The sequence below is a fragment of the Balaenoptera borealis genome (genome assembly GCF_965194805.1).
Source record: "Balaenoptera borealis genome assembly, chromosome: 6".
NCBI lineage: Eukaryota > Metazoa > Chordata > Mammalia > Artiodactyla > Balaenopteridae > Balaenoptera > Balaenoptera borealis.
This window is the reverse complement of record NC_138863.1, coordinates 71674878-71692723: the sequence shown is the minus strand read 5'-3', so window position 1 is coordinate 71692723 and position 17846 is coordinate 71674878. Positions and strand designations below refer to the sequence as shown.

The following is a 17846-nucleotide window of genomic DNA, read 5'->3' as shown; positions in this document are numbered from 1 at the left end:
GTGTTAATGAGAGAAAAAAAATTAAAACTGGTTTTGAATGTCTGTTATGTTCTGAGCCTATTCAGTTCTCATGATTAGCCCAGGAAGTGAATATTATTATCCTCATTTATAAATGAAGAGTTGGGAGCTCCAAGGTTATGATTTAAGCCCAGGTCTGGAAAACGCCATGCTCTTTTCTCTTACCTCTCATTGCCTTTGTACTAAAGAACATTTTATTCCATAATTATAAGGTTTGGATTGATCAAAGGATTGACTTCTGTGTTTGGTGTTTGGGTTCTTGGTGTGTAAATGTGTGGCAAGTGGAATCTGGACAGAGAAACTGGGAGAATTAAGGGCGTGATTAGAAAGGAAAAAATATAATGTTGCAGCAAAAAAGAACGCATTATTTACAACTTTAGCTAATGGTAAATTTTGCCAACAAGAATAAAAGAAAAACCTCTATGAAATAGGAAGACGCTGACCTTTCAAGAGCTCAAATATGTGATCCTCCTTTGGGTTCCCGTTCACCGAAACTTGGGCAGTGCTCTGGCCTCCCTTTACCGCACTCTGTTGGTGCTGATAGTAGCTACCACCTACTGAGAGCTTCATGGTCAAGCCCAATATCAAATGCTTCCTTTCATTATCTCACCCGCTCCTTACAACCCCTCTGTGTGATCGGTATTGTTATTCCAAACTAAAGCTCTGAGAAGTGAAGCGGTTTCCCTAAGGTGACATTATGAGTGAGTAGATGAATGGTTACCTGGTTACATGGGTGTATTCACGGGATCAATGGAACAGAATAGAATGTCCAGAATTAGACACACATACAGTCAATTGCTTTTTAACAAAGGCATCAAGATAATTCAATGGGGAAAGGAAAATCCTGCTTAACAAATAGTGCTGAAACAATTGGATAGCTGCATGTAAACAAAAGATAAACCTAGACTTTTTCCTCATTCCAAATAGAAACACTAATTTGAGATCATAGACCTAAGTGTAAAAGCTTCAACCACAAAGCTTCTAGAAGAAAACATAGGAGGAATCTTTGAGACGTTAGGATAGGCAAAGATGTCTCAGGACAAAAAAATACACTAATCATAAAACTAAAAATTGATTAATCGGACTTCATCGAAATTAAAAACTTGCTTGACCAAAGACATTGATAGAAAAATAAAAATACAATCCACTGCCTGGGAGGAGATATTTGCAAAATATATTTGACAAAGAACTTTTGTCCAAATATACAAAGAACTTATACAATACAATATTAAGAAGAAAATCTAATTTTTAAAAATAGGAAAAAGATTTGAAAAGATACTTCACAAAATAAGATATGAGAATGGGAAAAAAATACATGAAAAGATGTTCAACATCATTTGTCATTAGGGAAATGCAAAGTAAAGCTACAATGAGATACACACCTATTAGAATGGTTAAAACTGAAAAGACTGAAATTACCAAGTATTAACAGGGATTTGAAATAAATGGAACCCTCACACATTGCTGATGGAAATGCAGAATGGTACATCCACTTTGGAAAACAATTTGATAGTTTCTTAAAAAAATTAAAACTATACTTATCGTACAATCCAGCAATTCTAATTCTAGGTATCTATCCAAGAGAAACAAAAACGTACATCCACACAAAGACTTACATGCAAATGATCATAGCAGTATTTTTTCATGATCACCAGAAATTGGGAAACAACCCAAATGTCCATCGATAGATGAATAAATAAAGTGTAGTGTAATAAATTCATACAAGGGACTATTACTTAAAACAAAAAGGAACAAACTACTGGTAAACACAAAATCAAGGAAGAATTCCAAAAACATTATGTTGAGCAAAAGAGCCAGACACAAAAGGTATATACCATTTTTTCCATTCATATGAAATCCAAGAATAGGCAAAACCAATCTAACTGATAGAAATCAGAAAGTAGTTGCCTCTGGTGAAGCAGAACTGACTGTAATGGGGCATAAGGAAACTTTCTGTGGTGATGGAAATGTTCTATGTCATGTTTTAAGTGGTGCTTACATTGGTATATTCAACTGTCAAAACTCATGAAACTGAACATTTCTGCTGTGTGTATTTTAGTACCTGTCAATTATACCTCAAGAAGGGGGGTTGGGAACAGATATTATCTCTGATATTTGCAACCAAACACAATTCCTAAGAGTTGCAATCAGTGATGAATTCTTTTCAAGGTCAAAATATTTTTGGCTGTCAGATTCTAGTTGGGAACCGCATTGAAATGTCTTAAAACGATACTATAAAAACTGTCTTCTATAGAGATTAATTCCTTGGGTGTATACTAGTGTTCAAAGTCAATATATGTTTGGAAAGCCATTTCACATAAACTATATTTATAGGAGTAAAGGGCTTGGCTTTGGACCAGCCCAGATCTTGGTACAGATCACTAATTAGTCAGGTGGCCTCAGGCAAATTAGTAACCTCTCAGAGCCTCTGTTACTTCCTCTGAGTATAGCGATGATGAAGCCTGCTTTGACCTGAAGCTATTATGAAGGTTGAATGAGGTCATGTATGTAAAATCTTCAGCATAGGGTCTGGCACAGAGCAAATGGAAGCTCTTTTTCAATAGAAGGATATCAAATAATTTTATTTTGACCATGTCATTGACATGTACAGGTAAGTCATCACAAAGCAACTTGCCCTTGACCATCACCTGGATAATACATGGTTTTAGTAGCCGATCAGAGCATATTATAATGGAGTCATTGCCTAATGTCCTAATGAATTTGACAACAGTGAAGGCTACAAAGGGCTTTTCCAAGCAATAAGAGAAATTCACACTTCCCAAAGTATATAAGAGGTAGCTACAAAAGCTGTTATTTTGGCAGCAATCACTGGAGTGGAGACATATACTCTGAGGAAGTGTGGGTTACTGTCAAATAGCCTCAGAGAGTGGTGGTCATTGAGGATAGAAGGCCTCTGAGGGGCTGGGGAAGGGCTCAGGCCAGTGGAACCTGCAGTGAAAGACTTGGTCCGCTTGTCTGCAGAGCACAAAGCCAAATTTGTCACAGACTGACCTCCGCAGTGAGACAGTTGCTGCAGATGCTGTGAGGACCCAAGCTAGAACCAGGTACTAAGTTGACTTCCCCTTGGCTCTGAAAACCCGGGCAACTGAGAGCTGCAGAGATCCAACTGGATGGGAGGGAACTGCCAGCCACTTAGCAAGCTCCTGCAGCTCAGAGCAGGGCCAGCTCTACGGGAAATCAGTGTTCAAAGATGCCAGAAAATCATTTACTTACCTGCAAGGGTTGGCGATTTCTTCTGGTGTTGTTTTCATAAAAGGGGAGATGGGTTTTTCTACAAAAGAGCCGAAGCCCAGTCTAAAGTTGCTAGTTAATTTAGACATCTCCTTGGAAAGCAGGGAGCCTAGCTCTTTGATTGTGTTGAGGTCATCGTCCATGGAGGCTGAGAGGTCCATGAGGTAATACAAGTCCACCGGGTAATCCTCGGTCTGGCGAACTTGAACTTGCAGAGTCTGTTCACTGCCTGCAACACCCCCGCAAGAAAAGCAAATCATAAAAACACATGGAGACTTCTTTGTGACTAGGCGATCACTGGCTATTTCATTTCAGTAAGAACTTACTGAAGATACTTACAATTTCATACACTGTGTGGTAAAGTTTATAAATGAACAAACCCATGAAAATCTTTCAGCAGTGAATTTAGAGTAACTGAAGGAGGTGAAAGTTAGGATATTTTATATCTCCTTGGGAGAACTAGCATCCATTTAGATGGAAGATAAGCTGAATTCTTTTTTTGTGTGTGTGGGGGTTTAGAAAAGGAGAAGAAAATAAAGAGGAGTTTAAAGCTACATTACAACCCTTGAAGAAATGTGAGGTAAGCCTTAGCAACATTTGAGTAATTCAAATGGTTACTATTAGATAAGGCTCTTTTTGGTAACACATTTGGAGTGCAAAGTGACCAATGCGAGTAAAGAAAAGTGTTAGCCTAGCAACTCTCTATTTCCTTAAGAATGGGAAATCTGAGTCATCACAAACAATGATATGTAATACGGTACAAGGTGTATTAATAGAATAGCAGTATTACTACATGTGATGTTAGATTTATTTACATGAGCCAGTGATTGTGTAAATCATAACATACCTGGTCTCAGTTTAAGAGCCAAGTTTTGAGGGGCAATCTGAACGATGCTGGAACTATTTTTCTGTCTGCCTACGCTGAGAGGCTTATTTATAAGTATTTCTACTTGGGAGACAGGGTTTTCGATGAAGGTTAGTTGACATCCTTTAGCTAAAAGATTTGCTGGAGTATCACACCTTTCTCCAACTCCAGATAGATGGGTAAAATTCTAAAAAAGAAAAAAAAAAACAATAAAGAGAAAAAGATGACAATGAAGACAAAAAAAAAGACATTTCTTATGATTACTTTTTGCTTGCTTTCTAGTTAGGCATCTTGTCATAGTATATCATATCCCCACATGCCTGACATTGATTGTAGGTCTACAGTTATAGCAGAATAACCAGAGAATTCTGCTAGTAAAATTCTGAGTAAAATTGGAGTTTCCTTTAATTATATTCAAGTGAATTCACTTAACAGGTTTTTTTTTTTTTCTTTTTTCCTTTTCTTTTCTTTTCTTTTCTTTCTTTCTTTCTTTTTTTTGAAATGCTCACTCCTTTACAAGGTCTGCTGTGCTGTGACCAGATTCTTGAAATAGCTGGGTCATAGACTTGATATCATCATGTGAATTATCTGTTCAGGATAACCTGTAGGTTTGTGGACTCCTAGGACTGTCCAGACTCTTAGTGTGTCTATTACCAAATCCAGTGACAAAGAGCTTTTTCTGTGGCTTCCTAAAGGGCAAAGATTGTGACATCTCCCTATCTACTCTCTGTTCCAGTTTAATTTATGGATATATTTACCCTTCTATTACAGTATTACTTCACTAAAGTTGACCTCTTGGGGACTTTAAACTCAGGGTCTTAAAGTGTTCCAGTTTAAAGTCTTTTAGAAATTTCTCCAACATTTGGATGTGGGGAAGGGAAGTGAAAGAGAAATTGTGTAAAAGACTGCTTTTCTGTGTAGGACTCGGGAGTTTCCCAGCTCCCCTCTGATCCACCTGGGTATCTGGAGGTGGTGAGGTGAAGTGTTTTCAGGCAGAAATGTGGCCATCCAACCCTGGAACATCCAGAACAGAGAGACGCAGTTGAGAGATAAACACCTGTCTCACCTAATAGCCACGGCTGCTCTAGAGCGGGTGAGGCTCTGGGCAAGGTTGAACTTGAGGCCCGTTGATTCTCATACTTGGAGAAAAGCAAACCAAGCTCATATTGTTTTTCCTCATTCAGAATTCTAAGCCACTCTTGCTGTTTCACCAACTAAGAAAGTTACATTTCTTCTGAAATTGATTTTTTGAGAATATAATGTGTTATCTATCAGCAAGGCCTGTGTATATTTGAGGCCTTAGAGAGGGGTAGCAAATTCTGTAACTTCCCATGATGTATCCAAAGCAAACCATGGCTTGACAAGACCTCAGAATCCTTCTTAACACAGTGTCACTGCTACCACCTGTGATCACTCTGTCTGCCAAAAGGTCAGAGGCAGTGTTAACCCTGGAACCTATTTTCTATCTGCTCTAAGCAGAAGCCAGCCTAATTTACTTTTTGCTCCAACCGTCTCTACTGATATCACTACTTCCACTATTAGTTATATCAGTGAGTGACCTCTCAGAATAATCTGGCCTTCAAATTTGATGACAATTTGACTACGGAGTATTGTCCACAAGCAAAGCTATCCATAGTAACTTAAAACCCTCTCTTCAATAAGTGCTAATGAAGCACGTAAGTGAAAATTCTAGAGATGGGCATTTTGTTAGACTGATTTGTTGCTTTATGTCTCTATCACGAAACTAACATTGACTTCTTCAGAGAGTCAATGTCAAAAAATGTGGAGTTTTCCCTCTTTGTATATTCCCAAACCTTCTTTTGATACGTGAGCTCCAAATGGCATAACTGTCTGCCCTTCTGCTTGAGCCCCCTCGGCAGAGGCAATAGAGGGGGAGTGAGCTGTGTCTGTGCTCCGGTCTGCAAGCCCCTCCATGGACACATGTAACCGAAATGTGGGTTTTAACAGTGACAGCCTGGACCTGAGTTAGGCGACCAGGTTTGTTCCCCTTGAACATGCTACTCAATTCTTGCTGAACTTGGCATTCGTACGGTTGGATTTGTGTTTAGATTCTCTTTATGAGATTCAGCAGAGAACTCCTTTCATTCCAGAAAGAGCTAAGGCAGCTCCTTCTTACCAGGAATCATTTACAGATTGCCCAGTCGTGTCGCAGGAGACACTGATTCTGGATGGCTTGTTATGCATTCCCCAATCCCCTTCTGCTACCTTCACATAGTTTTCAGTTTGATCAGATAAGGAAGGTCTGTTTCGGGTTTTGTCATCAGTGTGGTACAGAGTCACCAAGCTCATGTAGTTTTTAAAAGAACTGGATAATGTCTGAACAGTAAAGTTTACCCCCAGCCTAGAACACTTCCCTCAGATCCAAGTAATGATTCAGAAAGGATTCTGGTCCACAGATGGAATACAACTATGATACTGGAATCAAATGTATGTTTGAAAATCATCAACTTCATGATCTCTGGTTACCCAGAGCCTCAGCATTTTACGTGTAAGCAGTTAGAAATGGCTTTAAAATCAGAGGAGGCATCAGGTTAACTAAAGAATCTTGAGTTACGTATATCTCAGAATAATTTGACATTCACTCCGTCCTCAAATTGCTTTTGAATGTAATCACACGAAGGACACTTGGAATCACAAATGCTTACATTTTCCTTTCCTGATCTGTTTTACTTCTATAACCGCAGAGAAAGCAGGACGCTATCAGAACACTCAAGGATGGAATTACCGTAAATGTAAGTGCACTTTTTACAAACAGGCTGAGGTCATTTGTTTTACCTCCTGAGAACACCAGGCACACTGAGGTCCAACGAGTAAGCAGTCCCCACAGGTCTCTGCATTCCCCACGGCACAGCCACCTGTTTTTAAACCCAGCAAGACACAAGGGATTCAGCACACTCTCCGCCACTCCATTCATGAGATCTACGGCTCTTAAAGTACTTGAACAAAACAATATCAAAGTTCATTTTTTAGTCGTCAAAGATCAGTCCTCAAAATGTGAGCAATCCATAGTAAAGTTCATATTTTACATCTGTCACATTGAAAATAGGCATGTCTTAGTAGCCAAAAAATAATCATTCTCTTTTTTCTTAAAATATGAACATATCTCAATGTTCACAAATACAGGATCATCATATTTATGGTCCTCATTCAGTATCATCCCCCTTTAACTTTTTAAAAATTATTCGCACCCATTAAAGAATGCTTCTCTCTTAAATGTACTGTATTTTTATTTAAAAACTAAGTCCCTTTTCTCTCTCAAGGTTATCACTCTCAAGTGAAAGGCCCTGTTGTACAATAAGGTAGCTAGAAAAGTTACCAAAATGGTTGTCACAAGAGTATTAAGAAGTCCTCTTGTGCAGTAGTGCTGTTTAATTCTCTCATTAAGGTGCCCATGCAACCTTTGTATTTATTTATCTTAAGCCCGGAGCATTCGCTGTGGGAACAGCCTTGCGTCTGCCTGTAATTTGTTAAAGTGTTCGTTCAGTGGCAAAAGAGCAATTGAACAGATCAAATAAAAAATGACTTCTGATCTAGTTTCTGAATCACACAACAGGTTTGTCAAGCACACTACGAAAGCAATATATTGGAGAACTAAAGTCTTACCTTGTACGTGATCATTCCTTCCTAGAAATAGAAAGAACAGGCAAAGCAGTTCAATCCCCATCCGTTTCAGTTCTCGCTGTGCAGACAGATTAAAAAATGAATTACCTTCAACATTACAAGACTAAAGCTGAACATCGTTAAAAGTCTTTCTTTCTTGAAGTGTAAAATTGTAAATACTACTTACACTGCTTTGAAAAGAAACTTGAGATGTAAATAAAAAAGTTTTCATTAAGACTGAAATGAAAACAGAAGCTACCTGGACAGGTAAAGAAGAAAAGCTGTGCTTAAGAGCAAATTCAGCATGATTTACTTCCTTGTTCTCCTTATAAGGAAGGCAGGTGTACAATCACCAAGAAGGTGGGGGAAATTCATTCAGTAGAAATTTTTGTGTAAATTCTATTGGTCTCTCTGCATCCTAGAGAAAGTTGACACCTTTAGTAAAATATTGATCGATGAAATGTCAAAAGAGCAATTGAAATATGATCTAAAGTTGTTTCTAAAATAATTATAATTTAATGTAAACAATAAAGATGATAAATAAAACACAAATATGTAAGTTATGTATAAGGAGGGTTTAAAAAATGAGCTAAAGGAAAATACCTGAGGTTTTTATGTTCCATTGTTAAATCCTTTCAGAGAATTGAGATGAACTCTGAAAAATAAAAATCATTATTTTATAATTTAGAAGGCAGTCTAGGGAAAGCAAAATACTGTGTTCCCTTGTTTTTTAAGTTGGATGAAAGATATTTTTCCATAAGTATAAAACTCCTATTTAAATGCATTATTAGAAAAAATATAATGTTTCAAAATTAGTCTCAAACAGTAACAATGGAAACAGAAACAATGGTGCCCAAGATTCTGAATCCCTCTCCTCCACATAGCGACCAAGTTCTCTTTCTCATGTACGGTCCCTGCTCCCAGCTCACTACTTGGCACATAGAAGATATTTATTTGTTGAGCAGAAAAGTGACACATTTAAAATATAACAATCTATGGCTAATTTCAGGAGTCTGATTATGAATTTTTCCTAATATATTCCAGACAGTGTTTGGGGTTTGCAGATACTGCAAACAAATATTTACTTTGTTACTCTCCAAACTGCTTGACCTTAGACAGGCTTCTTTGTGGCTTGCTTATGTCCTGGGAGATTATCTTTTAAAAGTATATTTCTAGGCAAGCATGTGAAACTTGTGAAGAGATAAAACTAATTATAGTCTGCTCAGGTTCTTCTCAGAAAGCTATGTTCAATTTCAATCAGTTGATTTACCTTGAAGAAGAAAGATTAAGGCACAGATATCTGTGTCCCTCATATTACCTCTGGTTAATACTGGTATCCTGTATTAGCCGTCATTCATTTATTCATTCATTCATCCATTATTCAATAAATATGTATTGAGCATCTACTTTGTGCTAAGTATTGTTCTAGAAGCAGAGGATATGTCAGTGAACAAAGCCAAGCTCTTGGCCTGTGAAGCATATATTCTAGGCTGGGGAACAGACAGATTCTTAAAATCAGGCTGTCCTAAGGGCTATGAAAAATGATAAATCTGGGCTCAAGAGGAAAGAGGGGTAGGAAGGGTGTGTTATTTCACTAGCTTACGTACAGACTTCCACCCCACCCCTAAAATCCTAGCTGTGCTGCTTTATTTACTATCTGTCCTCCATCACAGCCCCTGTGACGCTCACTCCCTCCCCTACCTCCAAGGCTGAGCACACACCATCTGTGCTGTCTGGAGGCGTGTGTTTCCTCCTCATTCTTCTCACTTGGATGACTCAGCTCGCTGTCCAAGTCTCAGCACAGACATCAATGCCCCTAGGCAGACCTTTTTGGTCTCGCCAGGCCTCCCTTCCTGTGGACTTTCCCCAGGATGGCCCTTTCCAATCTGCTTGTAATTGCCAAAATCCTTGCCTCTCTCCCCCAGTAGACTGTGAAGTTCTTTAAGGCATTGATTTAGTCAACAAGTATTTATTGAATTCTTTACTATGTCTCAGGCAGGGACTGTGTCTCAGTTATCTTTATATTCCCAGCAAGTAGCATTAATGTCAGACTTTGCAAGTAGTCAATTAATATTCATCAGGTAAATGGATAAATTTTATGTCTTGGCTGTCTAGTATTTTACCTGTGCCAAAGCAGCTACTCCACCAATACTGAGTAAACAGATGTGTAAATGAATAAATGGTTTTAGAAGACACGCAGTGCAGTTGAGAGGGAAGACGTCCCCTGCTTGGGTTGTGAGGAAGCTGAGTCAAGACTTAAAATGCAGGGTGGAGGACAGGGGCAGAATTTAAGAGAACATATAAAGTAGAAGAACGCTACAAGAAAACCTCCATCCACTCTGTTTTTATCTTGGCACCACTGTGGAGAATCTGTACCAGGCTATTCGGCACAGGGGAAGTATTCTTGCTTCCTGAAGACGTGGTGCCTGGTGCCCTCTCCTGGAAAGTACCCGTCCACGCCCCTGGGGGTGCAGGGAGCCCTACTTGTTCCATAAACTGGCCAACGCTGCATAAACCCTCCCGAATGAAAACTCTGTCCCCTTAGCCAAGCCAACCAGATTAATTACCTCTGTTTCTGTATACATACGGAATTTAAACTGGAAAATACAGACTAAAACTGGGGTTCAATAATGGGAGCTGAAGCTGGCATAGAGAGGACCTCAGGTGGAAGGAAAAATGATGCCTCTGGAGTGAGTCCAAATTAGGAAGAGTCGGCAGCTACGAGGAGACAGAAGCCCAAGGCAGAGGAAAGCTATAATGAGTAGACAAGGGGGTGGGTTGAGAGTATCACTAGTCAAAGCAGCCGAGAAGGGCCCCTGAGCCACATGAATGGAAAACACTAGAGTTAGACCCACAGACTTACTTTGTCAAGGGGAAGGAACACGGCCCAGGCCGACAGCTGCCATGATCCCAAATGCCCTTCCAGATTGGATCTTTCTGAGGCCCGGCCCTTCCTGGGTTTCCCCAGGATCTTGTCTCTTGGAACAATGTGTATTCTTAGAAAAAATTCCCATTGCTTATGGGTGGTTAAGGGTGTCTCTGTATTTCTTAAAATCGAGAGATCCTAAGTCACACCATTTAGATGTTCAGACAGGTTGCTTGGGCCCATAGGATAGAATCCTACCATCCCAAATGCTCAGAGCCCCAGCCGGGGACTCTGACGCCATCTGGGGGCCTGAGGCTCTGCAAGACGTCTGAGCTGAGGTGTGGGTGGAATAGCAGAGCACCACACAGCCCAGGGAAGCAACATCGCCTGCACTCCACTCTTCAGCTGGCTTTTGCTTCTGAGATTGTCTTCAGTGGAACCCTGACCTCAGGAAGCCATGTGAACCCGTCTGACTCACTGTATTTGCTTGGGTCTCTCCCGGACCCAGCCCATCATTCACATCAGAGAATAACTATCTAGGTTCAGCTGGGCCAGCCAGGGCAACTGAAAACACTCCCGGGAGAGTAAACACTGAGTAAACCTGGCTGGGAGCCAGTTTGAACCATAGGGAACTTAGTAATGACTGCCAGCTCTTGGGATGGCCTTGCTATGTTACCGACTTTCTTTCAAGTACCAGTGACAAGTCTCGCTCCAGTTGTCTTTCTATGAAGCATTTCATGGTGAGTAGCTGAAAGGAAACATAGAAATGAATGCTATCCCTTTGTGTCTGGCACTGCTGTAACTGTGTGTGTGATACACTGCATGGCGGACCGTTCACAGGATGCTATGACTGACCTCAGATGTGTGTCACTTGGGGACACAGAATCTGGAAGTGGACACCTTCATTTCACATGTCAAGATCTTCAGAAAAATTCTTTTAAAGAAGGATGTGTAACAGTTTCCTATCACCTTAGTGTGTAATGCCCACAACATGCTAAGTGCTAGAGAAATTTTTTGTGGCCTGGGACTTACATTCTAGTCTGGAGTTTACTTTTCTTAATTCGATAAAATATACATAACATAAAATTTATCATTATACCTGTTTTCAAGTGTATAGTTCATTGGCATCAAGTACGTTTACATTGTTGTGCAACCTTCAGTGTCCACCTCCAAAAATTTTTCATCATTCCAAACCAAAGCTCTGTATCCATTAAGCAATAACTTCCCATTTCCCCCACCCCCTATCCCCCCGGAAACTACCATTCATTCTACTTTCTGTCTCTATGAATTTGAGTGTTCTAGGTACCTCATATAAGTGGAATCATACAATGAAGCCTTTTTTGTCTGTCTTATTTCCCTTAGCATAATGTTTTCAAGGTTTATCTACATTGTAGCATGTAGCGGAATTCCATTCCTTTTTAAGGCTGAACAATATTCCATTGTGTGGATATACCACATTTTATTTATCATTCATCTGTCGCTGGACATTTGGGGTGTTTTCACCTTTTGACTATTGTGAATAATGCTGCTATGAATATTGGTACCAGTATCTGAGTCTAGTCCTACTGTATGCCCTTGGGGATAGCACGTATCTCTTGGCACTTTAGTTTCTAGTCTGTGAAATAGTGATAATATCCACTTTTCAGGACTATGGTGAAGATTTAATTATACCATTCTGGGATGAATCCAGATTGGGTAGGGCCTGAAGATTGTATAATTTGGGGGACCCTGTTTAAGAAAAGTAATGCAAATGGGAAATAAATTGGATATAAAAGTGTATATTTATTTAAAGTGAGAAAGAGAGGGGGAAAAAAAACCCCCAAAACCATGACAACAAATTACTGAAGCCTTAGAGATTCCGGGCCCTTTCTTCTTGATATCACATTAGACAATTAACCAGAAATGCTTACCCAGAAATGCTTCCTGGTGGTAATCTGGCTTCCCATCCCCACCTGGAGCCACCTGCAGCTCCCAGGCACCTGGGCAAGCTAGGGGCTGGGACTGAGGCTCCTTCTGTTTATGGTAAATCCCCATCTGAATTCACTCAGGATTTGTGTTTATTGTAGATAGCTTTATTGGGCACTTCCTTTGTGTCAGGCATTGTTCAATATTTTACTAGTATTGACCTATTTCATTCTCACAGTACCCCTCAGAAGTAGGAACAGTTTGACCTCCATTTACCAGATGAGGAAACTGAGGCAGGAGAAGCTTTGGAACTTGCCCACTGTTGCAATGCTGCTCAGGCAGCAGAGCCCTGGAGACGGATTTCTCCCCCAGTCCAAGCTCCGCATCACCGTGCAAACTGCCTCCTGGTAGATAAGAGATGTTCGGAGAATCCTAAGGCAGCTGTCAGCAAGAAATGAAACTCCCCAAGGAACCTTTAGATAAGTCTGTCTCTCCACCTCTAGACCCCTCGTTCCAGCTCTAGCTCTGTATCCAGCTGTCTCCTTTTTGGTTTGTTTGTTGTTCATCCTGTGGATTATTCACCACCAAAAATGAGACAGAAATGTGGTCCTGGATTGCACAACATTTTTCTTATTCCTCCTTTGATTTACATCCCATAAAATCACTTAAAAGCAAAGGAAACAAAACCTGTTGCCCTTCAGGGGAAGGTGACAGCGCTGGGCCTGGCACGGTGTCCAGGAGAGGGCGGTGGCCGGCATTTCCTGTGGGCTGGCGATGACTCAGGATTGATTAACTCCTGGGCCTCCGGTGGCAGGCACCCTGCACCTCACTCTGGAGTGCAGGAGTCAGTCACCTACTAGGAAAAGGAGGACGGTTCTCCCTCGGCAAGTCTGATGCCAATCTTGTACGTCAGACCTGCTTGGGAAAAGCACTCAAGGAAATTGTTAGGGAACTTATTTTGAAATCCTAAAAGAACTGAGCTCCTTCTGTCTTTGAGCTATGGAATAAATCCACAGATGAGATTGTCCATAAAATATCAGAGAATATGAGTTTAATCTGCTTCGACTCTCAGAACGACTCTCTCTTCGTTGCCCCTGTTTCCCCATCTATGAAGCAAATGGTATGTCATGGCAGCAAGTCCATGTGAACAGACGGAAACGTTGATTGCAGAGTAATTCACTCGTTCACAGCTTGCAAAACTGCTGAGCAGTCTTTTCTCTTTTCTTTTCAAAAGATAACTCTAGCAGTCTAACCCAACGTTAGGATTCCTTCGTTTTAAGCAAATTTTTTCTTTTTTTTCTGATGAGCACCATCTCTTACGTCTGGGGTTGCCATGGGGTGGACATTATTAGCAAAAATAAGCTCTGATTCATTCATTCATTCATTCACTCACTCACTCATTTAGGAAGTATCTACTGAGATCCTACTATGTGCCAGGCACTGTTCTGGAAACGCAGTGTTGATTAAAACTAACAAGGTGTCTGCCTCGTGGAGCTTGTGTTCTTGTAGGAGAGACAGACAATAAACTCCCAAACAAATAAAGTTGTCAGATGGTGATCCATGCTGAACAAAACAAAGAATGGTAAGAGGTCAGAGAGTGAGCAGGGTGTGGTGGCCAGGGAAGCCTCTGATAAGGTGACATTAGTACAAGGCCCCCCCTGGCAGGAGTGTCTGAGGACAAGCAAGGCAAGGTGGCTGGTGAGACTGGAGTGGAGTGAGGGGTGACCACGAGGAGGTAACAGGGGACCAGCCAGAGAGGCACAGGGACGGTGAAGAGCTGTCAGGAGAGCCCCGTGGGCCACGGTCAGGACTCTGGATTTGTATTCTGAGTGCGAAGGGAAATTTTTATGGGGTTTCAGGATTTACAAATGGATTGCTTGTAGGGAAGGAGAGAAATCGGGGGCTCAAGGATGACTCCAAGAGTTATGGAGGCTCCCACGTGGTAACCCCACCATCACCAACAGGTTTCTCCAGATGTGTCAGAGAGACGTGGTCTAGTGCGTGCCCATCAGAAGAGTCACAGTGAGCTCTAGTCGATTCTCACAACCCATGAAGTCATAATCGTGCAAAAGGTGTTCTGTGGCAGAACAGCAAAGGCCAGAACTATGCAGGAAGTGCTCTAGGGTGAGACCTTCTGCACCCTTGTGTTGTCAGCATTCCTTCGGTCCCATGAAAGTGTGATTGGCTGGCATCTTCTATTCTGGAATTCACCATGACTTGGTTTGCGGGAGCAAAAGAAAACCTGCCATACCCCCCGTGGTCTGCAACCCTCTCTGGCTGCACAGGTAGACTATCGGGGTCAGCTTCAGTGGCAAAAGAGTCCGTCCTGACAGTTTCAAAACAACATATTCGTCATTAGGCCACTGTAGGAAGGCAGGTGAGATGGACATATTTTACATTAAAAAAAAAAAATCTTGCAAAGTAGGATTTCAGACTTCTTTTCACCTTAAAGATGCAGTTTATGAAGCCGCAACACTAAGGAAGCTTGTTATTCTTTAAAAAGCTGGGGGAGGGCTTCCCTGGTGGCGCAGTGGTTGAGAATCTGCCTGCCAATGCTGGGGACACGGGTTCGAGCCCTGGTCTGGGAAGATCCCACATGCCGCAGAGCAACTGGGCCCGTGAGCCACAACTGCTGAGCCTGTGCGTCTGGAGCCTGTGCTCCGCAACAAGAGAGGCCGCGACAGTGAGAGGCCCGCGCACCGCGATGAAGAGTGGTCCCCACTTGCCGCAACTAGAGAAAGCCCTTGCACAGAAACGAAGACTCAACACAGCCATAAAAATAAATAAATAAATAAATAAAAGAACGTGAATTTCTTAAAAAAAAAAAAAAAAAAAAAAAAGCTGGGGGAAATGGTGACCAATGATTACATTTGAGGAATATCCTTGAGGAGGTCCATGGATGATTTATTTCAGCTGCCATTGTAGGGACCTCTCTGATTGCGGCTGCTGCCCACTCCCTAAATCCTATCAGCACGTTTACACAAAATCGGATAGGGAAAAGGACTGAGTGTGACGCAAACACCCTCATCGTTAAAAAGACTAAACAGTAAATTATTCTAAAAAGCTATTCAAAATTAACCGGATTAGAAGAGGTGAAAGAAGAAAAACATTTAAAAGCAAACTCTGCTGGCATCTAATTCAAAGGTAAGTTGGATTCTTATGCAACAGAAGCAATGAATCTATATACTGCTGGGTGTAATTACTTTCAGACAGAAAGTGGTTCCAATGAGCTGTCAGATGTGAGAGGCTAGTTTGAGGGATTATGACAGCCGCCCGCCTGTCCTGTGACCTGTCGTCTCAGCACCACTCTGGGTGAAGCTGTGTTTGCAGATGGCCCTTCCAGATGTCATGTAGCTGACGGGAAAGTGACAGGGTTTCAACCCATGCCTGGTGCAGCGAACGGCTCAACCGTAGTTTCAACATTTATTAAGAATTTTCTTGGGACTTCCCTGGTGGTCCAGTGGTAAACAATCCGCCTTGCAATGCAGGGGATGTGAGTTCAATCCCTGGTCGGGGAACTAAGATCCCACATGCCGCGGGGCAACTAAGCTCACGCGCCACAACTACTGAGCTCGTGCCCCTCAACTAGAGAGCCCACGCGCCCTAGAGCCCGTGCGCCACAACTAGAGAGAGAAAACCCACACACCACAACTAGAGAGAAGCCCGCACGCCACAACAAAGAGCTTGCGCCACAAAGAAAATATCTTGCATGCCGCAGCTGACCCAACGCTGCCAAAAAACAAAAACAAAAAAGAATTTTCTTCATATCGAGTTCAAAGTTTTAAAGTTCTGACCCAAACACATAGAGTGAAAAATTTTTGACAGGAGAAAACTGCTGTTAGTCGCATATATTTTGGGAGGTTTGGGGGGCAAATATTCCTTACACATGGATGAAGTTATGATATCTTGGACACCAATAGAGTCGTGTCCAATAGCATGGAAAATGCAGCTGTGAACCCTGGTCTCAGTCCAGACCTTGGTGGATTACTGGCCATTTGCTGCATGGTATAATCTATTGAAATGGTGTGGAGCCTAAACTTCAGGCAATCAAGGGTGAGGAAGACAGGATTTAAATGTTAACCAACAGAATGACTTATTTTTATGTATGTCCCTAGAGGAAGAGCACTGAATAAAGTATGGACTTCAGATAATAATCATGTATCAATATTATTTCCCAAACTGTACTCCTTGCCCTAAAAATGGAAAGTTCCGATAGTTTAGTTAATACAGACCATTAAATCTCCCCTATTAGAAACTGGTGTTTCACACTCATCTATTAAACACCCTAAGAAGCCCACAGTGAAGAAAATGGCTTACCTTTGTTTAACAATTAAACAAAAAGTATTTGCTTAGAGAAAGCCTTTTTTTCCTCCATGTACTTATTAGCATTTCTACCTGATATAGTTTCAGGGGTGCTTGAAGAGAGTACAGATATACTGAAAGTTTTATGAAAGTTTACCTATCCTGCTGTCAAGGAGACCCAGAATCAAATTAAAAAATTGTAGCCAGATTTCTTAAGAAAATCCTCATGTGAATTCATTTGTTTCCTGCTGCATCGTGAATGCATTATCCAATTCAAAGACCTTTCAAGATGGATCTTCTTGGAGAAAATTCTTTTTTCTGAGGGAAGTCCAGAGGGCAGGTCCATTTAGATGACAGTTCAGATGAAGTACTTGGAGTAGTGATGACTCATCTCTAAATTCATACCCAGGCCTTGACCTTGATTACTTAAAAGCCCAAACATTACAGTCTTAAGCTAGGCTAGTTTCCCTTGTGAAATGGATTCCAAGCACCGCTGTATGTTGCTGTCCTATGATACACTCTCACCTGGGCAGAGGGCACCCCACTGCTGCATGAGTCGACCCTTTGCCTATTCCTTTTTGAGCAGTTGAGCTCATATTCAAGCTCTCATCTGTCTGTCTATCAACCAACCCATCTTGCTTGCAGAAGGTCTAGAAGAGTAGTTCCCTAAAGACAACAGCATTCTCTCCTTTGGGTAGGAAGCTTCTCTTCAGGTGAGAAAGCATGTGACAGTTTGTTACAAATCTGTTTCCTTTCCTGCCTTCTCAGGCTCTTAGGACACACGGCTTCAGGCAACGTGGGAACAGTCTGCTTGAGTCTGGATCTCTGCTCTTGACGTCATCATTCTCCTGAAAAACCTCTTTTCTTACAATGGTGAGTTTCATGTCCTTCTTTAACAATAAAAGTGCTATTCTTTCATTGAGATGGAAATCTAAGTGAATATGTAAGAAACATAATTTGTCTACCTTGTGGGATGTCAAAATAGCAGAGTCATTGTAACTCATTCTGCTTGATTTG

The 17846-nt window shown here is 41.3% G+C and overlaps 1 protein-coding gene across 3 annotated transcripts in view; it reads right to left on the bottom strand.

Annotated features, from left to right (window-relative positions):
• The window catches only part of ITGB6 (integrin subunit beta 6), a 125454-nt gene that overhangs the window by 64062 nt on the left and 43546 nt on the right, over nt 1-17846 (bottom strand). For 2 of the 3 annotated variants that reach the window (XM_082395282.1, XM_082395281.1), the window contains exons 2-6: nt 8360-8411; nt 7760-7835; nt 6932-7011; nt 4118-4322; nt 3253-3499 (exon numbers count right to left, since the gene is read on the bottom strand). In XM_082395282.1, the coding sequence (XP_082251408.1) occupies nt 3253-3499; nt 4118-4322; nt 6932-7011; nt 7760-7820 (593 nt within the window). In that variant the 5' untranslated portion in view covers nt 7821-7835; nt 8360-8411. Of the gene's footprint in view, nt 1-3252; nt 3500-4117; nt 4323-6931; nt 7012-7759; nt 7836-7943; nt 8282-8359; nt 8412-17846 lie in introns of those variants that run through there. The other variant, XM_082395280.1, reaches the window with a different exon arrangement.